Source organism: Squalius cephalus, assembly GCF_949319135.1.
Source record: "Squalius cephalus genome assembly, chromosome: 8".
In the NCBI taxonomy this organism is placed as follows: Eukaryota; Metazoa; Chordata; class Actinopteri; order Cypriniformes; family Leuciscidae; genus Squalius; species Squalius cephalus.
The window spans coordinates 43884110-43909745 of record NC_137129.1 but is presented as its reverse complement, the minus strand read 5'-3'; the positions used below and the strand labels follow the sequence as shown (position 1 = coordinate 43909745).

The 25636-nt window shown below is 38.8% G+C and overlaps 1 protein-coding gene across 2 annotated transcripts; it reads right to left on the bottom strand.

Moving 5' to 3' along the window:
• Positions 1-1489: 1489 nt before the first annotated feature.
• LOC307163702 (Fc receptor-like protein 5) lies at positions 1490-9068 on the bottom strand. 2 transcript variants are annotated; one of them, XM_079879906.1, is made up of 8 exons: positions 8811-9068; positions 8107-8142; positions 7255-7527; positions 7054-7182; positions 6367-6528; positions 6002-6283; positions 3226-3468; positions 1490-3133 (listed from the first exon to the last, which is right to left on the bottom strand). In XM_079879906.1, the coding sequence occupies exons 1-8, from the start codon at positions 8839-8841 to the stop codon at positions 2988-2990; spliced, it is 1302 nt and encodes a 433-aa protein (XP_079736032.1). In that variant the 5' UTR covers positions 8842-9068; the 3' UTR covers positions 1490-2987. The 2 variants fall into 2 exon arrangements, with proteins under 2 accessions (XP_079736032.1, XP_079736033.1); XM_079879907.1 differs by having other exon boundaries at positions 1496-3118.
• Between the last annotated feature and the right edge of the window lie 16568 nt (positions 9069-25636).

Sequence of the window (25636 nt, the reverse complement as noted above, 5' to 3'; positions counted from 1 at the left end):
AAATAAAAAAGAATATATATTTACACCTATAAAACAAATTACCAAATATAAAAACAGTGCAAGTGAATATATTAGCGATGCAAAGTGACATTGTGCATTGATTTCCACTCAGTCTCTGAGTTGTGGTTTCTGTTTAATGCTTAACAGTGCTGATTATAAAGTCTCACGGCCGCAGGAAGGAAAGATCTTCTGAATCTCTCCTTCACACAGCGTGGGTGTATCAGTCTGCCACTAAAGGAGCTGCTCAGTGATGTTAGTGTCCCATGAAGGGGGTGGGACGAGGTCTCCAACATGGATGAGAGCTTAGCTCTCCCCCTCCTCTCTCCCACCACCTCAACTGGCTCGAGTGAGCAACCCGGGACAGAACCGGCCTTTTTAATCAGTCTGTTTATCCTCGTCCTGTCTGCCATTGTAATGCTGCTACTCCAGCATAACACACCAAAGAAGATGGCTGATAAGTCATAAAAAGTCCTCAGGAGTGGACCCTGTACTCCAAAAGACCTTAGTGTCTTGAGCAGGAACAGTCTCTTCTGGCCCTTCTTATAAAGGTCCTTAAGTGTCTGTACAGTCCATTTTATTGTTAACCTGGAAGCCAAGATACCTGTTGGAGTCCACAATCTCAATGTCCATCCCCTGAATATTCACAGGTGCCGTGGAAGCACGCTTACTCCTGCAGAAGTCCACCACCAGCTCTGCTTTAACATGACTGATCATAATGTAGGCAGAGTAACGTATTTCCAATGAGCCTGGGGTTGGGAAAGTAAGACTTTAACTGAGAAATGGGCCCTTAAACTATTGGCTTCAATGACCCCTATATGTCTTAACACTTTGAAGACCAAAACATAAAACAAGTCCCTATTTCATTCCTGGAAGCCGGGCTAAATAAGCAAGCACTGTTAATGCATTCAGATATCAAATACTGACATTAAAGAATACATGAAAAGAACATTTCAGTAATCACACTGGTAACTTCTATAACAAAGTAAAATCTCCAGAGAAGTCATTCAACTTATTTGATATTTAGAAGGAAAAAACACTGATTAATACCTTGATTATAATCACTTATTACATATACAATGAAGCAGCAGTGGAATCCATCCACCCCCTTCAATGCGCTCACTATAAGGTTGCTAGTAGTGGTTGTATGATGTGTGTATATGATTTGGTAATAGGGGAGAGCTACACTTGTCATATTTCGACTGTCTTCGTGAATTTTTTAAACATGTTTAAAAATTATTGGTAGCTCAGGAGATGCCTGCTAAGATGTAAGGTACTCTGCTCGGCTCGTAGTTTCTCATACATGATGCAATCTACAACCATATGAACATAATCGATTCCACGATTTCTCCCAACGGAGGAAAAAAGAAAACCACTGAAACTGATCTTCTCCAACGGCAAAGATTCCACTGTGTAACCCGGCAAATTTCTAGTTGATGGTGCCTTGTTGCAAAATAAACCTCATGCAGTGTGAAAAGAAACATACACCAGTGGTCAGATTTAGTTTTATTCATTTTTAATGTAGAACGAGACTTAACACATAACTCATTCGAAATTTAATTAGAGGTTGGTTCTTGCTAAGCATCAATATTGCCATTACTCATATTACACTTTAAATTCATATTTACATTCAGAAACCACTAGTAGGCTACATTTTCACACACCAGTCAGAACCAAAAAAACAATCACATGTGAAGTCATTGGCTTTGGATAGAAAAAAAATGCATGTTCAGGAATTTATTAAAATGTGAGAGATTCTTTTTATCTGCATATGCTAACTGTAATTTATGCAGATGACATAGGTCATAGTTATTTTGATCTGACTGTACAAGTAACACACTGCAAGAATTAACAACAAACAGCTCTCAAACATTTTTTTCAACATTAGTTCTTTATTTTTAAAGGGGTGGTTGATTATGATTTCACTTTTCTAGCTTTAGTGAGTGTGTAATGTTGCTGTTTGAGCATAAACAACATCTGCAAAGTTACAACACTCAAAGTTCAGAGCAAAGGGAGATATTTGCTTTTAAAGAAATTGCTTTTTAAGGACTATAACAAACGGCTGGTAGAGACTACACCACATTCCTCCCGGGTTAGTGACATCACCAACCCTATAATTTACATAAACCCCGCCCCCTGAACACGATTTATAGATTATCAAGACAGAATATGCTAATCAATGACTAGAAGATTTCTCCACATCAGCTTCATAAACTCATCAACTAACCGTTCAGAAATGTCCTGTTGCTTCTACATGTTGTCACTTCTTCTAGAGTCTCTCCATCATTGTCTGACTTCGGTTTGAACATAAAAGGCAAAATTTTTTTGAAATTTTCAGTGCATGTGTGTGTGAATGCAAGCTGTTGAAGCTCCGCCCCCTGTGCCGGGAGCAGCAGCTCATTTGCATTTAAAGCAACAGACAAAACGGTGCGTTTTTGCTCACCCTCAAAAATTGACAATTTTAACATGCTATATAAAATATCTGTGGGGTATTTTGAGCTAAAACTTCACACACACACTCTGACATCAACAAAATAAGTAACTTATTTACATCATAAACTTATTTTACATCTTGTGAAAAGGGCATTACCACCTATTTAAAGAAGAAACATGAAAAGTTAAACATGATGTTGTCACTAAAACACAGTTTTAGTGTTTTTTTTATTATTATTATTTTACAGTAAGCACGCTCTGCCCAAGATTGTGAATGAGATATTCCAGGAAGCATGGAAGTTTTCTTGGTTTAAAATCAGATAGAAGTTTCTTCTTCTTCAACAGATATAACTGTTAAATACACACAAAATATTTTACTTAAGCTAGGTTTGTTCATCTTTCACGGTATTGGTTTCTCAACAAAGGTATGCTAAAGGACAGATTCAAATGAATTGATTTGTATTGTCACAATACCTCCAGATAGCAAGCAAAAGACAGCTGTCACAATTGGCCAATTAAATATGGGTAGCCTAATGTTGATTATGATTTCTAATAAATCACTCAGGTGTTTTTCCTCTCATTTTGCAGCATTTGTAAATCAGCACGACTGTCACTATCAGATATGGACAAGCTGCCAGTGCAGAACTGAGTATGTGGAGGACAGAGATCTGAGAGTCTGAATGAGACCCTGAAGAATGAGACCCTGAAAAAGAGACACTCAAGCACTTTATCATGCACTATATCTGAACGAGGGCATATGAAGAAATAAATCAGTTCAGTTTCATTGACTCTCACCTCTGACTGAGATCCAGCTCTTGGGAGACTCTCCTGTCTCTGGGTGTTTGCAGTAGTAGAAACCCTCATGTGACTTTGAGACCGTAGGGATGATCATCTCTGTAGTTTGACTCTGGATGAGTGATCCATCTTTATAGAAATCAGCTCTGAGTTTTGGTGGGCTTATATACGGATAAAAACAGCGTAGAGTCAGATTATCTCCTTCAGTCACAGGATGAACAGGACTCTCCAGAATCACACCAACTACAGAAACACAGGAGACATGCAATGTTTGCAAATAATCAGAAGAGCTGATTGCGTTGGGAAGCTTTCACTGTTTTGCTGACAACACTCAACTGTATTTCCAAACGGTTACATTGTCTTCTAAAGTTAAGCACTTGGGTGTTATGTTTGATAGCAATCTTTCTTTTGATAATCCCATTGTCAGTGTTAACAGTCTTTTTTTCACCTAGAAATGTTGCCAAACTATGACATATACTGTCTAATGGTGAAAAATGAAATAATTCGTTCATGATCTCAATACTAGATTATGATAATGCTTTGTTGGATAGATGTCACGCAGGCTCTAGGAGCTCCCTTACTAAATCCTAGAAATATGATCACATCAGCACCATTTTAACATCTCTAAATTTGATTTAGACTAAAATTGAATTAGACTGAACGATAATTTTTTTTATACCAATTTTATGAAATCTAAAAAACTTTGGTTTACTTTTTCAGTTTGTTGATATTTTACAGACTCAAAGACTCATATAGACCACTGGGGGTGGAGTATATGCTTTGCGCTCAAGTGCACGCAGAAAGCTTGCCGCAAAGCACTGGCAAAAGTAGCCTTGAATGTGTCAGGAAAAAATAGCAAAGAGACATTTTAACTGTTTAATAATAATAATAATGTTTATTAATAAAGTAGTGAGTGGTGGCTGCAAAGATGAAGTTGACGTTGCTGACTCGTCATCTCCACAGTATAGTGAACGTGTGCATGCCTATAGAGAGAAATGCACCTTTCATTTGGATTACATAATCAGAGAGTATTTGTTTTCGATTCAGATTGGTTAATTTAAAAGTAGCCATTTCAAGCTTTCTATATGCCTATGTCTCATGTCTGTGAGGCAAGTAGCCTATACGCAGAGTTTGTGACCCGCTCCAGTTCTTCTTGTAGTCGAAGACAGAGCAACTTTGTGCTCTCGGTTTAATCTTTTCACTGTCAAGTGCTTCATTTGTTGTGTTGTTTGTCTTGGCAGCAGTTTTCTTGTCGCAAATATTTAACCTCGCGCTGTTGGCATCGAGTCTAGTGAAATGTAGCCACACTTTTGATCTTTTCCACATCTACACCAATGGGGGTTGGGACGCTTACACGGTGTCCTAACCAGTCGCGATGCGATAAGATTCCAGCGACAAATTCTAGACAAAAAGCGTCTGTCCACACTGGACTGAAGATGCATCAAAATCAATCAAATCCCAAAGCCAATCAGAGCAGCGTGTGGGCGGAGTCTCGCGGCAAGTGCATGGCACCAGAGAGTGATCTCGATGGCACTCACAAGAAAATAGATAAGTAGGCTACATAATCAAATTCACAAATATTACACCATTTATATTAAAAATACATAGGCTGATTTAGTAAAACAATCTTTGTCAAAAAATACACTTGTTCACAGTTTGAACGTTCCTGTTTCCATTTGTTTAATTTTAAGATCTGAGGTGAATTTTCCATTGCTGTTGTTACAGCTACAAAGCTGGAGCACTAAATGATATTCAAAGTCACATTACAAGCTTTTAACATTAAATAAAGCACATAAACAGTCCCTGAGATCATCAGAGCCACACTTTGTGTTTGTTGTTCCAGCTGCGATGTTGCAGAAGAATAGAAACCGTTTCTAAAATAGAATCGTCACGTGTCGCCGTCGCGGCTGGTTAGGACAAACACTATTAAAATGGAAAAGATACCTTTTATCATGTGTCGTGGCGTCGCGTCGCGTGTAGTTAGGACACGGTGTGAGCCACGTCTCTGAGCGTAACCGCCATAAAATAGTGCTTTTCCTTGATGCCTCACAACGGTTCTGGCCACACACTGCAAAAAATGCTTTTCTTACTTAGTATTTTTGTTTTCAGTTTCCAGTCCAAATATCTAAAAAAAATTAAATCAAGAAGCATTTACAAGAGAAGTAAAATGACATAAGAAATTCTATTTTGTTTTAAGATAAAAAGAAAGTAATTTAAGTAATTTTTGCTTAAAACAAGCAAAATTATCTGCCAATGGGGTAAGAAAAAAATCTTAATTCAAATGGAAAACAAGATTATTTTTCTTACCCCATTGGCAGATAATTTTGCTTACTTTCTTTTTATCTTAAAACAAAATAGAATTTCTTATGTCATTTTACTTCTAAATGCTTCTTGATGTAAGAATTTTTAGATATTTGGACTGGAAACAAAACAAAAATACTAACTAAGAAAGCATTTTTTGCAGTGCAGGCAATCAATGCTGCATGCTTATGGGCTCACTGAATGACAAGACATTTTTTGATACTCGATGGTATTGAGGCAATTTGGTCAGTGCCTAAAAAGTATCGAGCTCTAATATTGACTGTATAACAACATTTATTATTATAATAGATTTCAATACACACACACACCGTTATTTTTACACATAGGCCTAGTTATTTTAGACAAAACTTCAAAAAGGTTGAAGATACCTGATCTAATGCTTCCTGCACCAATCTGCGTATGCATTGTTTGTAACACACCAGTGAAATGAATAAATATGGAAATAAAGACTCACTGTGTACAGTGATATTAACATGCTGATATGTCTCTCCAGATTCAGACTGACACCAGTAAACTCCAGTGTCTGATGGGACAGTGGCTCTGATTGTACATGTAGATCCTGTTTGTGATCCCCAGCGTAATGATGAACAATCTTCCAGCCGTCCGCTGTCTGTGTATCTTCTCACTGTCCATCCATCAGAGTTACTCTGGTCCTCACAGCTCAGAGAGAGAGAGACAGATGTGAAGTGTTGAGTTCTGCTGGGACTGATGATCAGAGACACTGGAGGAGAAACGCCTGACAAGACAATTACAGCTATAATTTGGAAGTGTTAAATTTGAGCTTCAAAACTCTCTTTTTCAAAAATTAAAAATACTCACCAGTGACCCACAGTGGTTGTGTGTTGCTGTAAACGGCTGTTTTATCTCTCTCTGCTCTGCACACATAAACTCCAGAGTGATTTAGATCAGCAGAACTGACAGTGTACTTTCCTCCAGCTCCTCTGCTGCTGTCTGAGAGGAGCTCATAATGATTCCCAATCCCTGTATGAAGTCAGAATGTTAGGATGTCATCTTAAAGGCACCAGATCTCTTGCACTATTAGCCAATTGCAAGAGTTTGGGGTAGAATGTTATTGATGTAATCCTTAGTCAGGTTGATTAAGTCATATTGACTTGAATATAAACCCAGTTATACCATGGTCGGGGTGAATACTCGATTCTGATTGGCTGCAGGGTGTCCATTAAAAGTGATAGAGGACACCTAGTAAAGGAGTTCTGGTGAAACTGACTGTTTACCGTTCGAAATTAAGAAATAAATGTGCTGTGAGTAACCATAGCAACAGCCAGTCAAAGTATCCGTTTACAATTTATCGTATCAAAACAAAACTGAAGGGTTCTACGAGCAGAGCGGACTATAAATATCTCCGAAACCAAGTTATTGTTTGTAAAAACTTTAGATTTGATAAAAACTTTGCCGTCGTCCATTAATACCTGACAATGGACACCTCGTCGGCCATTAACCCTTACTTAATTTAGATGTTATCAGATGAAGCACATTATAACTGACCTGGGCCAGTTACAGTGAACCAGCTGAATGTCCAGCCTGTAGAGGAGCCGTTAACCTCACAGATCAGAGTCACCGGATCTCCTTCAGTCAACCACTTCTGAGGAGAAACACTTAAAACTGCTCTGGGAACTGAAATGGAGACATCACTCATTGATAACATGTTAAACTTGTGTGTGTTTATGAAGAGATGATCAAACTCACCTGATACTGTCAGTTTAACTTCATCACTGATGTTTGATCTGCGTGATCCTTCAGTCTCTGTCCCATTACAGAAGTATTTACCGGCGTCAGACTCAGTAACAGAACTGAATGTGTGTTCCTGTCGTTCACTGAAAACACTGGTTGAACCGTCTTTATACCAGTTGTATCTCCAGCTAGTGACTCCTTCATCATATATGTCACATCTGAGAGTGACTAAGTCTCCTCTGAATACATGATGATCAGGTTTAATGGTCACGTTGGGTTTTGGTCTTTCTGTAAACCAATAACAATTCACAGTGAAAACAATGTGCTTTTTTAATGTATAAATGGTTTCTTGATTGCAACATATACTTGCTGAATCAGGTTAGACTTTAGTGTTGTTCTCCATACATGTTGCTATACAGCAGTTTTTGTTAAAAATGTTGATGTTAGATAAACTAGAATACTATTGTTTCTGACCAGTAGGTGTTGCTGTCACCAAACCAATGAGGACTAAATCTTCTTTTTTTATAAAAGTGTTACAGAGATGCATGCATTATGACTTACAGCTTTTTAATGACACGTCAACTTTGTTAGGCTGTAAATGGTGGCCATGAAAATCGACAGTGGTTGTGAAAAACAGTTCACAATTCACACATTAGACTTCAGAAACGGAAATCATCTGTTCTGTCTCAAGACTCCAGCAATATACAGTAGACAATATTTGTGAATAATAGACTGACAATGTTAAAAAAAGGCAAGGTTGTTAGATAGACAATAAAGTGTATTTAGTCCTATAAATGTAACACTAATATTTTTCAGCTGGCTTGAAACAGTTAGTGTTGATGAAATGTATAAATCAAATATAATCACCTTCAGTGTGTCCAGAGTGGATGTTTGAAATCAGCACTAAAAACACAAAGAGAAAAACTTTTTTTCTCAAAGATCTTTTTCAGACTTATTTTTCGTACTTTGTATAGAGCTAAATTCGTCTGTATGAGTGCATAGAATAGATTTAGCTATGCAGAGAAAACTGTTTAGGGAACTTCAAGCCAACACTCTGATCACAAACAGAGGAATGAAAATAAACTGCCTCTGTGTCCCATTCACATCAAATGCAAACACTTAATGCAATAAAACGGCTTATAAATGTATCTTACACTTAATGAATTAAACCTAAATTGCAAAACTGTTGATAAATATACTGCAATATTGCAAAATTATATAAATATAAAACTGATAAATATACACTGTTTTAACCAATGTATAAGCAACTGAATGTTGACATCATTGCTGAGATAAATGTATTTGCAATTACTGTCAACCACAGGACCAAACTGAAAGTAAATAAATTAAACAGAACACTGAAAAGATGCAAAAGAATTCAACATGAGAAAAAAAAAAAAAAAAAAAATTTGCATTGCGTCTAAATAACATCAGTCCATTTATTCTGGAAAGACATTTGTAATCCAGTGCCTTAGTGAAGTTCCATGTTGGATAAAGCTGTCATATTAAATATAATGTAAAATTCACTGACATACAGAGAAAGAATACACACAGAGAAAAACAATACTCACAGAGCAGAAGAGGAAGTTGCCTGAGCTCCATACCGACTGAATAATGACAGATGGTTGAAGACACAGACTGTTAAAACCTTTAGACACCAAAAGAGTTTCTACTGACGTTCTTTCATGTAATAATGGTACTGGCTTTAATAACAAATCCATGTAATTAAAAATAATAGCAGAAAGTAGTGAAAACTGCTTGGTTAACAGAAACCACACCACGAGTATTGCATAATCTGCGGCAACAGAAGTAAAAGTAAAAAGTTGCCCAATTCTGCTGTGTGCCGTTCACAAAACTCTGAAAAACTCAAAACCCTTGCCTGAACTCATCTCATCTTTAACCAGATCTCTGATACTGGGTGATTTACAGTATGCCTGTACCTGTGAACTGTTTAATATTCATATACCAGAACCATAGTGTGTCCATGAATTTAGTTAGAATAAAATTAAAGTTAGAATATTATGCCCACTTGTATGAACGGCTAATAGAATTAGAAATGAGCAATCATTTTACAATCAGTATCTGTTGCTGAGCTGTTACGGGAACAGTGTGATCGTAGTGAACCGCACACAAATAACACCTGTGGGAAATGCAACAGAAATCACTGGATAAACTTCACATAACTAAATTAATAACATAATTATCTGACCACTATAATTCCTAAGGTCTGAGATCTCATTTCTGCATTCTTCAATGTTCCAGTCCTTCATGATTTCTGAATAGCCTTATATATATGAACTCCTATTTATATTCCAGATAATCATTGGAATTAAGAGATTAAAACCTTCATGAATGAGTAAGACATCACTTCTGCAAGCACATAACTTAAAGGGGGGGGTGAAATGCTATTTCATGCATACTGAGTTTTTTACACTGTTAAAGAGTTGGATTCCCATGCTAAACATGGACAAAGTTAAAAAAATTAAATTGTACGTTTGAAGGAGTATTTCTGTTCCAAAAATTGTCCTTCCGGTTTGTCACAAGTTTCGGAAAGTTTTTTTCGAGTATGGGCCTGTGTGACGTCAGATGTAGCGGAATTTCCTTATACGGGTCCTAAGGGCGTCGCGGGCGCGCGCACTCGTAGACCAGAGAGAGAAGAGAGCGAAAGCAGTTCGCCATCAAAGCGCTATACTCGGCTTTTGGGAAGTCAGTGTCACCAAAGAAGTGGGTTTTTGGTTGCCAGGGCAAGACAACCCTGCACAGATTCCCAAAGAACCCGGCGTTAAGGAACCCGTGGATGGAGTTTGTTTTTTCAGAGCATCAACGGAGGTTGTGCAAGACTGTTTGTTCCCTGCATTTCGACGATGATTGTTTTATAAACAAAGCCCAGATCGATGGATTTGCAGATCGTCTAATGCTTAAAGGGCACCTATTATGCAAAATTCACTTTTACATGTTGTTTGAACATAAATGTGTGTTGGCAGTGTGTGAGCAAAACCACCCTAGAATGATAAAAATCCACCCAGTAGTTTTTTTACTATCTCCATAAATCATAAGCACTGTCTCAGAACACCCTGTTCTAGATTTCCCTCACTGTGACGTAGAAATGAGCTAAGCCCACTGGTCATTATATAGATCAGTGGCTAAGCCCCACCGACGTGATTTGATTGACATCTGGTTTTGGCATAGACCCCGCCCTCGGTGATCTGCATCCTCCATTGTTTCAACGACAGCCGGTAATGTCTCCTAAGAAGTGTAGGTGTTCTGTTGTGGGATGTAAGAATGGACATACTAGTCTTCACTGATATCAGAGCCACTGAAAACGCAGCGGATGGATTTTATTTATGAAGAAAAGGCACCACTTAAACTTCCTAAATACGAGATTCATTTTCTGACTGACTGTTAACGAGGGTCAAAGTTAATCCTCAAGTGTGGATCTTTGCCTACAGTTCGCGATCCAACGTCACCTCCAGAAGAAGTAAGTGTATTTTATGATTTATGAGCAAATAGTCATTTCAATCGATGTCAGCCAGTTCAACAACAAATGCGTCTAAAGCTATTTATTGTCGTCGTCATTGGATGTCTCAACGAACAACGTCAGACAGTTTTATGTCACGTAGGCATTTTTTTTTGCAGCATTTACAAATGTAAATAAATTAAGGTCTGCTCTATCTCCATAGACAGTAGGCTATATAAACGTCTATCTCCCTCCCCTTAAGAAAAAAATAAATAAATCGTTTGTACTTAGCAAACGTTATCACAGTAGTGTGTGTGTGTGTGTGTAGTTTCAAAAAATTGCGCGAACGTTATCACAGTTCGTGTGTGTGTGTGTTGCACATCCATAATGGCAAAAGGGACCCGATTAAAACTTTGTAAGTACATAAATGTATCAAATAACCATTCCGAGACGTTTAGTCCATTCTCATTCGTGTTTATTCTGTGCCGGAGTCTCTTCATCATCTGGGTCCAGCAGCAGGGCGGGGATATGCAGCTCATTTACATTTAAAGTGGTAGACGCCAAAACAGCTCTTTTTAAAACAGGCCCCAAAAATGACATTTTCAAATGGTTATAATAAATTAACTGTGGGGTATTTTGTGCTGAAACTTCACAAATGCATTCTGGGGACACCCAAGACCAATATTACATCTTCTAAAAAGGGGCATAATAGGTGCCCTTTAAGGATGGAGCAGTCACAATGATAAAGGTTCGCGGTCGTGCGTTGTAACCGGACGGTGAGTAAGAAACTGCTTCAAATGTCTCTGTGTGTTGTTAGCTTGGCGCGTTAGCACAGCTTTAGCTCCGCCCACACGGCCCGCCTTCAGCCGCCCGTTTTTTTCTGGAAAGACTCGTTACAGCCTATCTTTCTTTTATAAATATAATAAAACTAAAGACTTTTTGGAGATATGAAGGATGCAATACTACTCTATAGGTAATCAAGATTAACAGGAGATTGAGTGAAAATGAGCATTTCACCCCCCCTTTAACCATTCTATAAATAAATGTCTTGTTCTTTGTTGTCTACATTTACATTTCTAGCATTAGTATTAAATGTCATGAACTGTTCTCTGAGGCCCACTTATAGCTAGATTATAGAAATATTTTTTTAATCAAAAACATCATTATTTAGAAGTAATAGGTTATTTTCTATCCTGTTTTTACTCTCTCTTTGAAACACTCTGTTTTGGTGGATGTGGCCTAAAAAAGGACACCCAGAAATTATTTTTATACATTAAAAAAAAAACCTCACAAAATGATATGATCACACTTCTTTTTCCTTAGGTTTCTATAGAACTGAGGAGGAATTGAGAGAAATTATATGTCTTTGTAGTTTTTTAAATATGCTTATATATATTAATTATCTTAACCTGATTGTGTAATATTTGAATGGTTGTTGCATTACTATTTTTACACTTCTATCGTTTATCACTATCGCATTTGAATCTGTTACCACACCTCTTACAGCATGAACTTCTTGGAAGTTATGACATCCAAAAAGTCAAAAAGTCAAAAAAAACAAACAAAACATTGATGTTTTTAACATTACTGAGGTGTGAAGCAGAGCACGAGTGCTAATGAGAGACAGATCTCAGCGCCACACACAAGTCTCACAGATATAAAGAAGACATTTCAATCTACCGAACTAACCGCAAGTGCTGAATTACTCACTCACACAGGTCCGTTTATTTGACATATTAAACTTGTGAGGTAACACAGCACTGTTTCACTTGGTCTACACTAGAGATGTGACGGTGATAATATTCTCCCACCGGTTAATCGACTTGTGACAACACCGGTATTACCGGTTTCATCGTGGGGGTGGGGGGTGTTAGAGTGATGTATTTTTTTTTTTTTTACATGGCGTCAATTCATCATTCGTATTGAGTTTGATTGACATGCGATCTGACCAATCAAATTCCACCATTTTTGTGCGATAAAGCAGTCAGAAGAGTTATTGATAAACTTCGGTGGATTTGAACTTGGCTTTAACTGAGGCAATCTGTCACGACACATTAAAGAGCCAAAAAACGGTAGGCCTATTTTATTTTTGTTTGACTGACCAAATTTGAAAGTTGAGACTTTGTTTCATATTAAATATTACCTGCTCGGTCCTGTCTTTCAGCGCGTTGTCCGTGTCCTCTATTTTTCACTGCTTGAGATTATGTTGAGAACAATAACGCCCTATTTGAGTGTATAGGGCGCGATTTCGGATTCAACCACAGTGTTTGAATGGTGGGTTCGTTATTATTCATGAAAAACGCATGTTATTATTTCAGCACTTCGCGAATGGACAGCGACTCTTAAGTATCACGAATGTGTTCTCGCGCATTCATGTTAAGTGCATTTTTGGGAAACGCGCGTGGAATTGCGGCGTGTGACGAGCGTAACCTTGCACATAGAGAACGCTCTTAAGATCCAAGATGCATCGTTATCGGGAAACCCGGCCCTGGTCTCCGCACTAGCCTAACTGAAAACTATGAAAGCCGTGTGGCCAACCGGTAAAAAAAAAAACTAAAAGAAAAAAATACATTAAAGAAACTATTCCCTCTGATTTTGTTTCATTAATAAAGTTTGACTAATCGCAGCAGTCTCACATTCGTTTAGAGCTCGTGTGAATTGCACGTATAAAATGAAGTTAACGAACAACCTCGTTCCATCAGGAAACGCCACATGAATTTCACTGCGCTTTATGAAGAGTTTTTATTTTGCGTGAAGAAGCCGTTCGCCGGAGATGTGTTAAAAGATTCATTTATGCACACAAGAGAGTGTATTCATGATTATTAGGCTACCGGTATACTAATTCTCCTGGCGCCGGGTCTGAGTGAGTAATTTACTCTCTTACCTTTGTTCTTTGATTAACATTAATGACACTCCATCTGACACGCGTCCCATTTTCTCACAAATCTCTACATTCATTTATGATATTATTTAAATCATTTGCTCTTATGAGAACACTCGACAAAACGGACATTTTGGCATAATTTGTGTGTGTTATGTTTTGTTCAAGGCCGAAAAGAGAACTCAATACTGACGCGCGTCTTTTCCGTGTGTGCGTGTGTGCGTGCGTGTAATAGGCAGGACTTACAGCGCGGTCTCTTGTTTTGTCGCGCTTTAATGGTTGAGCGTGATCATACAACGCTAGTCAACTGGTGACAGAAAATACGGATACTGCGTAATTGCTTTAAACCTTTTTTTTTTTTTTTTTTTTTTTTTGCGGTGCTGCGGTGGGCAAGTGATGCAACCGGTGTTGCGACTGAACACCGTGTAACACCGGTAACACCGACTATCGCGCCAAGCCTAGTCTACACTAAACAGCATATGAGTGTGTTGAAAGTTCTAATGTTATTGTGTTAGTTTGTCTGTATGAGACTAGCAGTAAGCTATAGATCAACATTAGAATAACATACTGATCATATTCTAACATTTCATCATTTGTTGAGCTATATAGCATTGATTAGTTTAATGTACATTTTGCTCACCTGTCTAATAAAGTATAACGCAGATATTACTTCATTGACAGGCGACAATGACCAGGGACGAGCCATTGCTTACAATTGGAATTTCTCTGAAATGAAAAATCTTTGGGAACGTTTGGGATATTGTAAGTACACAACTGCAGGAAATATATCACACTGTGCAAGTGATTTTTGGATATTTTATTACAAAAATCTTACATATTGTACCTTTAAACTTAATGAACATACATGCATACATACATATACATATACATATACATATACATATACACATATATATATATATATATGTATGTATGTATGTATGTATGTTCATAGATACATATGAATCTATATATCATGTTCACCAATCATAGATTCCGTGCATCTTGGCAAGTTCCCTATCATTCGGTCACATTACTGTTGGGTGATTTTTGATGCCTTGTGACCATCCATCTTACTCTTGATCATTCCAGAGGTTTTCAGGGGTTCAGGTCTGGATGTTGTGATGGCCATGACAGGGTCTTGATCTGATGGTCCTCAATCCACACTTTGATTGGCATGGCTGTGTGGATTGGAGCATTGTCCTGCGGGATAAAAACAATCCTTTGAGTTGGGGAACATTCTCAGAGCATAAGCATTGTCAGAGATAAACGAAAGTCTTACGGGTTTGGAATGACATGAGGGTGAGTAAATTATGACATAATTTTCATTTTTGGGTGAAATATCCCTTTAACTGTATGGTTCTCCTCTTCTAGGCCTCTCACAGAGCATGTGCGAAAGGTCAATAACCTGAATGAAAACAGGAAGCAGTTTTGTTCTTGAGTAAACAGCAAATACACAACCATATACTGTGCCTATAACTGTGCTAATGTCCAGTCTCGTCAAATCGATACAGCCAGTGCTTATAAATAAGGCAAGCATCACTGTAACTATTGCTCATACTTAGGGATTTCAATAATATATTAGTATTAAACTTTGGCCCACGTCGGACATGAATGATATCTCAAATAATCCAGCTTGTTAAGGGAAGATGTACTAATATTGTACTAATCTATTAGACTTACAAACTGCACCTGATGGACAATAAAGCAGGCACAAAATATGCCAAAGATTTCAAGTCATATTTACAGACCAGAACATCATAGAGACTAGCAACCACCTAGAAACCCCTAGAAATAATCAAGAACACCATAGCAAGTACTTATAACCTCAAGTACCACTCACTTTATTCATAAGATCTAAACTAGTGGTTACTGTGGATGATTACACCAGCAACTGTGACAATATGTAGTTAGTAAAATGTGAAGGATTCATCAAAATATCATAATCTGGGGTCGTCTATACAGAGAGAAGCATCATGTTGGGTGTGTTCGTCACATACTCATCTGCTTTCAGACATCACGCCTCCAACGCAGTGTGAAGCGGTGACACATGCCCTATTGGACTGGTTTTCTTAGCGGAAGAGGTGGTTAAAATTAAACACTCGAGCACTCGAGATGAAAGTGCATGAGGAGCTGCTAAGGAAAAGCTCAGTGACAGAACACTGTGTGCTGATTATTAATCACTGATGGTGTAGCATTTACTTAATGACCATCAACAAGCAACCATTACTGTTGCATAACATTGTGTTGAAAGGGGCCAATATTTATTAAAACCAATTCTCATCAAAGTCTCACCAAGTTTATAAGTTTTAAACTATTTTTGTGTTGATTCAGAAATAATAACTACAATTATACAGAATGAAGTGTACATTTTATTTGCTACAACTAATGTTTAGCTATTAATATTAATACACAATTGTTATTACATACTCAGTCTGCTGTAAACAAAGTATAGGTTTCAGGAACATCAGCTTAAAATCAGCCAATCACAGCGATGTGTATGTAGGCACTGCCTCCTCTTACAGGACTTTTCAGTATTTCACCATTACAGTTTCATTTTAATCTGACCTTTAAAAAATGAAAAAGTATGCACATATCTGTCACAGTTATGTTCAGTTTGCTTTAGTATGGACTTTTAGTTTGTATTCCCTAGTTTTCTGTCTTCCTTTGTTCACTTTCCCACTCCTCCTTTGTTTCCATGGTCACCATCATTATGAGTTTGTTTGGTTCAGCTGTGTTTAATTAATTAGCCTTGTTTGGATGTGTACTTAATTTCCTCCTTTTCCTCAGATCAGTGTCCAGTGTTTATTTTGTGAACCCTTATGTTGTGTTTTAACTTCCTTCATTTGCCTGTCTTCAGTCTGTGCTACAGCCTTGTGACAATATCTTTTGCATTTTATAATAATAAATTATACTCATAGCACTACAATACAAGAAGAAAATTTAACAGACTGTATGTCAGCCCCAACAGGTGTGGGGTTGTCACCTTTGACCCCCGCTTCCGGATTGTTTGTCTTATGACATCATTTGTTGTGCGATAAGGAAGTGATGCTGAATTGTTTTTCGATGCTTCATTTCGTCTCTATTGGTTCACACCTACAGTGCAGGCCAAAAGTTTGGACACATTACTATTTTTTATGTTTTTAAAAGAAGTTTCTTCTGCTCATCAAGCCTGCATTTATTTGATCAAAAATACAGAAAAAAGTGTAATATTGTGATATATTATTACAATTTAAAATAATTGGTTTTCAAATTATTATACTTTAAATTATCATTTATTTCTGTGATGCAAAGCTGAATTTTCAGGATCACTGCTGTCAGCAGTGTGTAGGACAAGAGCAGAATAAGAGGAAGAGTTGTGAGTTTCAGTAGTACAAGATAAACATGTATACGAGAACACTTAGCAGAACTGGATTTGATACTTGAAATGGCAGCAGTACAATAACAGATGATTTCCTCTAAATAATGTTCAGGCTCAGTTGATGTTCCTCCAGATGTTCCTGAAGATGAAGAGACTCTGTTCAGAGTCGAGCTGAAGAACAGAATCAGTCTGAACTGCATCATGACCGACAGATATGAAATCACCTGGTTTCATCAGTATTCTCCACAACTAACCCGACTAATATCTGCAAAAACCAGCAATACAGCCGGAAGAAAACTTCTAGTTACGCTCAATCTCAACAGAAGTCGTCTGAGAGTCGCTGCAGATTTAGAGATCACTGCAGTCACGCGAGTTATCACTGGAGTAACAGAGTCAGACTCAGGACTTTATTTCTCATTTATCTTCACAACTTCTTCAATGTTAAATTATTTTACTTTTGCTCAATATATTTCAATCTTCACTTGTACATCACTCATACAAATATGTTATATGCCAATAGACAAACCATTTTTGGTTCCTTAAAGAACCTTTCAGTGATCAGATCTTATTTTCTTAGTGTGAAGAACATTTTTATAATCTAAAGAACCTCTTTCCACTATAATGAACCTTTTGTGGAACGGAAAGATTTGATGGATCATGAAGAACCTTTATCTTCATCTTTGAGCTCCAGACACGAGTTATTCCTCAGATCATGTGTTGTTGAGGAGAGGTTTGCTGCTATAATAATATTGAAACTATAATATTCTTTAGTCTTAATGAACTTCTCTTTGTGTTTGATAAAGTGATCACACGTGTAAAATATCTTCAGATTAGCTGACAGAGAAATATAACTCTGTCACAGAGCCGCCAGAAGAAGTGGACATCACAGGCGAGAGTCGATGTTATTCTTCATTGTGTTTCATTTTCTCACGACTCTAGTTCTAGTTCAGCAATATAAGTTATCAAAGCAAAGCCAAAAAGTTCATTGGTCTGTACAATCATAAGTCATTTTTGGGTCGGCAAAGAACCTTTCAGTAACAGATCTTAGAAGAACCATTTTTTCTAGAACATTTTAATGATCAAAAAACACATTTCCATTATAAAGAACCTTTTTTATGACTCTTCATGGAACCACTGATGCCAATAAAGAACCTTTATATATATATATATATATATATATATATATATATATATATATATATATATATATATATATACACACATATATATATATATATATAACAAATATTTATTGTAATATCATGGAGTATGACAAGAAAATAAGAGTGTATCTTCTTAGATTTGTTCAAATGATGGCCAGATCTCACACTTCTGTTGAAAGCTCAACCAATCATAATCATTTGTGGTTAATATTCAGTAAAATAGCAATGCTTCTGTTTCTGCCACTGTCTTTAATGAAGTCTTTATTAATCCAATTTCAATAAACAATATTCAAACTTAAGAGTTTAAAGGTGGGGTAAGTGATTCTCTTTTTTGTCCATTTTTTCAAAATCACTTGAAATCCTATTCCTAACCCACTTACAGCCACTGAGTTAGAAGCACTGAAATGAAAATTAAGCAATTTAATCATCTGTGGAACGGGCAGGACTCGGAAAACTCCAGCCAATCATTTCCAACACCACCCAGAGTCAATGGACAGTAAGTTCGTCAATCAAACGGTCGTACCATACCCCCCTCCCCCCATCCAGTCAGGGCCAGTGTTGGAGGAAAGAAGGTAGGACCATTTGAGTTGTGTATTTTCAAAATCTGCCAGCCGTTTTGCAAATCCCATACCCTACCTTAAGTAGCATGTTTTATGCAACTGACATTTTTTATATCAATAAGAAAAGCAAGAGTCAAGTTCTGTCACAGCCAAAACAAATAAACACATGCTTGAATATCATAGACCTTTTGTTAGAAATCTTTAGACATTATATATTTAGGAGCATTAATATGTACATATACGCTGAGTCTAAGGAAAATATGAATGCCATCTATTTTATAGCACATAAAGCTCGGCTATAAATAAAAATGTGTTCAATGTTAAATGTGTTGTTGAGAGTTTGATGAAATAAACGGGTCTCCTTCAGTCCTCTATACTGGAGTGCAGTTCAGATGATGTCTGTAACATATTATATATGATATACATATATGAGGTTATGAGGACATCTAGTGGTCATCTGATATGATGATGTGATAATGACATCCAGAGTCACGTGTGTTTGTTTTGGTTACTGAAGTCAGTTAAAATAAAGTTACGTGATGGAGCAGGTGCTCGTGACTCGTGTTAGTCTGTCTATCTAAAGAGCAGAACATGGTGTCAGAATAAAACTGATATAAACACAGGAAAAGAGGATGGCACAGTTACAGCCACCACCGCCATTGATTCTGCAAAGAAATCTTTCGGAAAATTGGAAGAACTGGATACAGAGGTTAGAACTTTTCCCGCTAGCTAGCGGAGTAGCAGAGAAGTCTGAGACGGTGCAGTGTGCTACATTTCTGCACGTGGCGGGGGAAGAGGCCATACAAGTATGTAATACATTTGAGTTCTCAGAAGAGGAGAGAAATAAAATACAAGTACTAAAAGACAAGTTTAAAAATTACTGTGAGCCTCGAAAAAACCTGCCGTACATCAGACGTGTTTTTCACGAGATCGCAAGGGCCTGCAGAAACAATAGACATGTACGTCACTGATCTGAAAAGCAAAGCAAAAGACTGTGAGTTTGGTCATCTGCACGATTCATTAATTCATGATAGGATTGTATGTGGCATAAGAGAGGATCAGCTAAAAGGCAGACTTCTTAGAGAAACGGATCTCACTTTGGAGAAGGCCATAGACATTTGCAGGGCCAGCGAGATCACGTCGAGTCAGATGAAAGCACTCAATGATGAAGTAAATGTACAGTTGAATCCATAAAGCCAAAGAAAAGAGACACCAAATCAGAGCGTCAGTGATGAGAAAGGAATGCAGCAGATGCGGCAACAAGCACGAGTACAGAAAATACCCAGCCTACGGGAAAACATGTAAGTCTTGTCAGAAGAAAAATCATTTTGCAAAGATGTGTAATACCAAAGACCTGCAGAGTCAGAGTAAAAGAATGCACATGATTGAACAAGATGGTAACATGTTTATTGGTACAGTAACAGTTGAAAAAGAAAGAAATGTAATGTCCATCAACTCAAGTAAGGAGGATGAACAATGGGTCGAGACAATCCAGATAAACAGGAATGATGTAAAAGTGACACTGGATACAGGAGCTGAATGTGATGTCATGTCAGAAAGAGTGTGCAAGTTGCTAAACATAGCAGGGAGACTGCAGAGGTCAAGCTGCAAACTTGTTACATATTCTGGACACAAGATGGCGCCATTGGGCAAGAAAGCACGGAATTGTGTGTACAAAGGACAGAAATACAAAATCCTGTTTGAAATAATGAAGCATGATGCACCTGTCATTCTAGGACGATCTGCATGTCAAAAAATGGGCATGATTAAAAGACTGTATGAAATTGAAAAGAGCAGTGACATTCTCAAGGATTTTGACGATCTATTTGAAGGATTAGGCTGTTTACCAGGAGAACACCACAGTTGTGCATGTGCCAAGAAGGATACCTGTAGCTCTGCGAGAGAAAGTGGTGGAAGAACTACAGAGAATGGAGCAGATGGGGGTCATCGCAAAGCAAACTGAGCCAACTGAATGGGTCAACAGCATGGTAACTGTAGTTACATCGAAGAAAATGCACATGTGTATGGATCCTAAAGATCTCAATCTGGCAATAAAAAGAGAGCATTATCCAATGCTGACAGTAGAAGATGTGGTCTCAAGAATGGCGAATGCAAAGAACTTTTCTGTGCTAGATGCGAATCAAGGGTTTTGGCAGATAAAGCTGGATCATGAAAGTTCAAAGCTTTGCACAATGAACACGCCGATTGGGCGATACCGTTTTCTTAGGTTACCTTTCGGTATATCCTCAGCGTCAGAAGTCTTTCAGAGATCCATTGCACAAATGATAGAAGGACTGGAAGGTGTGGTAAATATCATCGATGACTTGCTGGTGTGGGGAGACTCCATTGGTGAAATTCCACCACCACAAAGCAAGCAAGAACTGCAAAGATTTCTTGGAGTAGTGCAATATCTGGCAAAGTTCACTCCCAATATGTCTGACATAAGTGCACCTTTGAGGAAATTGCTGGAGAGAGAGACAGAGTGGCACTGGGAGGATGCTCAACAGCAAAGTTTTGAAAAACTGAAATATTTGGTTACTCAAAGTCCTACTTTGAAATTCTTTGATGTGAACAAACCGGTCACACTGTCGGTAGATTCCAGTTCAGAAGGAATAGGAGCTGTGATCCTGCAAGAAGGAAGGCCAGTGGCTTATGGCTCGAGAGCTCTGAACGACTGTCAGCGTAGATACGCACAAATTGAAAAGGAGTTGTTAGCCATAGTTTACGGATGTGAGAAATTTCACCAGTATGTGTACGGAAAGGAAATCACGGTTGAAAGTGATCACAAGCCATTAGAGAGTATATTTAAGAAGCCGCTGCATCAGGCTCCTATGAGATTACAAAGAATGCTTCTATGACTACAGAGATACAATTGGAAGGACAAACCTGGGGCCGTATTCACAAAGAATTTTAAGGCTAAAAGTAGCTCCTAACTGGCGAATTTAGGAGCAACTCCTAAAAATAATCACTCGTAACTTTAGGACTCCTATTTTTTTTGACTAAGAGTAATTCACGAAGCATTTTAGCCCTAAAAGTAGCACCTAAGCCTGGGACAGCTTAAAAGAAGTCGAGAGGACTCCTAACTCACTAAGATTCACAAACCGCTTTTTGTGGCATTTCACGTTGCGATGTTTTGAAATGCGTATGCGGCGCTACAGGAGCTTCCAATCGCGAGGGAACAATTCTGCATTGTAGGCATAACTAGGGATGCAATAACGCCACCAACAACAAACAAGACTAGGCTACTCATTGCATGTAAACTAATTGTAACGTTTCATTGTGAATCAAATTAAAATGTTCTTCTCTTTGCAAACGTAGGCAGAGGCATATAGTGACAGATTAATTCAATAATGTTGCAAAGATATTGCATCAATCCATATGTTTCATTAGGCTATAGACTATTTGTTTTGCCTTACTCTTTATTCATTTAGGCTATTTATTCAGTTATTCATCATCTTCCGTCCTTCGCACTACTTGTGTAGCGCACGCATTCCCAGACCTGTCACCTGTCACTCATCATCGTAGGGGAGGTGTTGGGAATCATTCCCGCATTACAATCATCAGCCAATCAAGGTGATCACTTCAGTCAAGCTCGTGCATGAGTAATGACGTCATCCATAGCAACGAAGACTCACTCTTAGTTTAGGAGTTGTCATTTTTCTTTACTAAGAGTAGGTCTGAAAGGCGTTGTGAATAACTTTTAAGAGAAAACTCCTAGCTAAAATCTTTTAGTGCGATTTAGGAGTACTCCTAGTGCTAAGATAAAATGCTTTGTGAATACGGCCCCTGGTAAGGAACTATACATAGCAGATGCTCTAAGTCGTGCTTATCTACATGAACAGAAGGAAAATCTGCTGGAAGAGGATCTAGCAGTGGACTGGATTACGTCACAACTTCCTATTTCGGAACAGAAACTGGATGCTTTCAAAAAAGCAACAGCAGAGGATGCAGAGATGCAAATGTTAAAAAAGGCAGTGCTGAATGGATGGGCGAAAGAACGATCTATGATGCCAAGATTAAGACAGCAATACTGGACATTTCGAGAGGAAATCAGTCATGAAGATGGTCTGTTATTTAAAGCAAATAAGCTCATTGTTCCAAATCAGCTAAGACAGGAAATGATCAACAAAATACACAAGTCACACCTGGGAATTGTCAAATGTAAGGCAAGAGGCAGAGACATTTGGTACTGGCCAGGTATGTCGACACAAATTGAGGATGCAGTATCCAGATGTGCTACCTGCAATGAAAACAGGAACAACAATCAAAAAGAGCCATTGCTCCAACATGAAGTGCCAGGGCAACCTTGGGAAAAAATAGGTACAGACATTTTTTACCATAGTGGTTCAGCATTTCTGTTATGTGTGGACTACTTTACAAAGTACATTGAGGTAAAACTACTCAGGGACACGACAAGCTGTGGAGTCATCAGGGAAATGAAGTCCATCTTTGCAAGACATGGAATTGCAGATATAGTAGTATCCGACAATGGACCTCAGTATGTAAGTGCTGAATTTTCAAGTTTTGCAGAGGAATGGGGATTCAAGCATGTGACTTCAAGTCCTGGTTATGCACAGTCTAATGGACAAGCCGAGAGAGCAGTGCAAACAGTGAAAAATCTCCTAAAGAAAGCGCAGAGTAGTCAATGTGATCCGTACATAGCACTACTGGAGTACCGCAACACGCCAATGGAAGGGATAGGATTATCACCTGCACAATTACTGATGGGGAGACATCTCAGGACGAAGCTACCAACATCATCTGCATTGCTTACCACGGAGACAATGTCGCAAGTGCATGAGCAACTTAAGCAGAGACAGGAGAAACAGAAGCAGTACTACGACAGGATGGCTAAATACTTACCTGATCTGCAACCTGGAGAAGGAATAAGGATGCAAAAGGGAGATTCATGGAGGCCAGCTGTTGTTCTGGAAAAGCATGAACAGCCACGTTCTTTTATAGTAAAGACTCCTGATGGAAAGCTGTTCAGACGAAATCGCAGACATTTAAGAAAAACAAGAGAAACAGACTCTTCAACATTTGAGAAAAGCGTTGATACTGATATCAGCAGTCGGTTGATGCATCACAGAGCAATGCACTTGACAGTAAGGACATTTCAAATGAAAGAAATGGTAATGAAAGCGTAGAGAAAGAGCAAGCTTACCGTACAAGGTCTGGAAGAGTTGTAAAATTACCTGAAAAATACAAAGACTGAGAGTTAATACAATGTATGTGCATTGTTGAATGTGCAATAAGTTGAAATGCAATAGTTCATGAGTATAAATGCATTTGTGAAAATGTGTTGAATAATTTTGTAGTTATGCTGAAAGTTTGGTAAATGAAACTCAAATGTTGTGTTTAAAAGTTTGTGCAGAAGTTCTATGCATCAGTATAAAGGAATATACTTAAGAAGGGGGATGTAACATATTATATATAGCCTACATATATGAGGTTATGAGGACATCTAGTGGTCATCTGATATAATGACATCCAGAGTCATGTGTGTATGTTTTGGTTACTGAAGTCACAGAACAGAACAGGGGCCCGTTCTTCGTACGTCGCAAACTCAGTTAGCTGGATTTGGTTAATAATTTTCCATCATAATTTTTTATGAGGATCATGCAATCATGACCATGCCGATTACAGTAGCCTATATGTAACTCAGGCTTAAAGGGATGGAAGTCAATGAGACCAGAAACTGTCTGGTTACTGACATTCTTCTAAATATCTTCCTTTCTGTTCAGCAGAAGAAAGAAATTGAGGGTGAGTATATTGTCACAGGTCGGGATGGGCCAAGCCGGACTGCGCCCACCCCTGAACCAGGACCACCCTGAGGAACGTGTCAGAGACGAGACGGAAACAGAATTAAAGGGAATAACAGTTCTTTTTATTAAAGTTAAAAGTAATTTGAATAACCTAAGCTAAAATCTTCCTTTCCTCTTCTTCCCCGGAATCGAGGCAATGCAGCAGTCTCCGGGGCCCACTCCCACGCCGGTACAAGGTTTGCAATGGCCTGTGATGGATCGATGGATTTCCACAGATGAGTATGCGGTCGGGGCTGTCCCTCTTCCCACACTGATGCAGGGTCCGCAGGGACCTACGACGGACAGGTGAGTTTCCACAGGTGAGTAGACAGTCGGGGCTGTTCCTCTTCCCACACTGATGCAGGGTCCACAGGGGCCGACGACAGACAGGTGAGTTTCCACAGGTGAGTAGACAGTCGGGGCTGTTCCTCTTCCCACACTGATGCAGGGTCCACAGGGGCCGACGACAGACAGGTGAGTTTCCACAGGTGAGTAGACAGTCGGGGCCCTTCCTCTTCCCACGCCGCTGTAGGGTTCACAATGGGATGTGGTAGGCAGGTGAGTTTCCACCAGTGAGTAAATGGTCAGGGCTCTTCCTCTTCTCACACCGAGGCAGAGTTCACAGGGACCAACGACGGACAGGTGAGTTTCCACCGGTGAGTATACAGTCAGGGCTGGTCCTCTTCTCACACTGATGCAGGGTTCACAATGGGATGCGATGGGCAGGTGAGTTTCCACCAGTGAGTAGATGGTCAGGGCTCTTCCTCTTCTCACACCGATGCAGAGTCCACAGGGACCAACGACGGACAGGTGAGTTTCCACAGGTGAGTAGACAGTTGGGGCTCTGGGGCTGCAGCAGACTCGAGTCGACAGGCTAAACGGAGCTTCTCTAGGACAGACAGTTAGGACCGACAGAGTCAGCTTCAACAGCAGTATATAGGCCTCACGTGTGTTGCCGGGGACAGGTGACTTCACACCATGCAGATGGGCCGGGGGCTATAGCAGACTCAAAGGCGCAGGCCGAGCGGAGCTTCTCCTGGACAGACAGAATCAACTTCAACAGCAATATACAACTCTCACGTGTGTTGCAGGGGACAGCTAACTTCACACCATGCAGATGGACTTAGGGCTGCAGCAGACTCAAAATCAACAGGCTGAGTGAAGCTTCTAC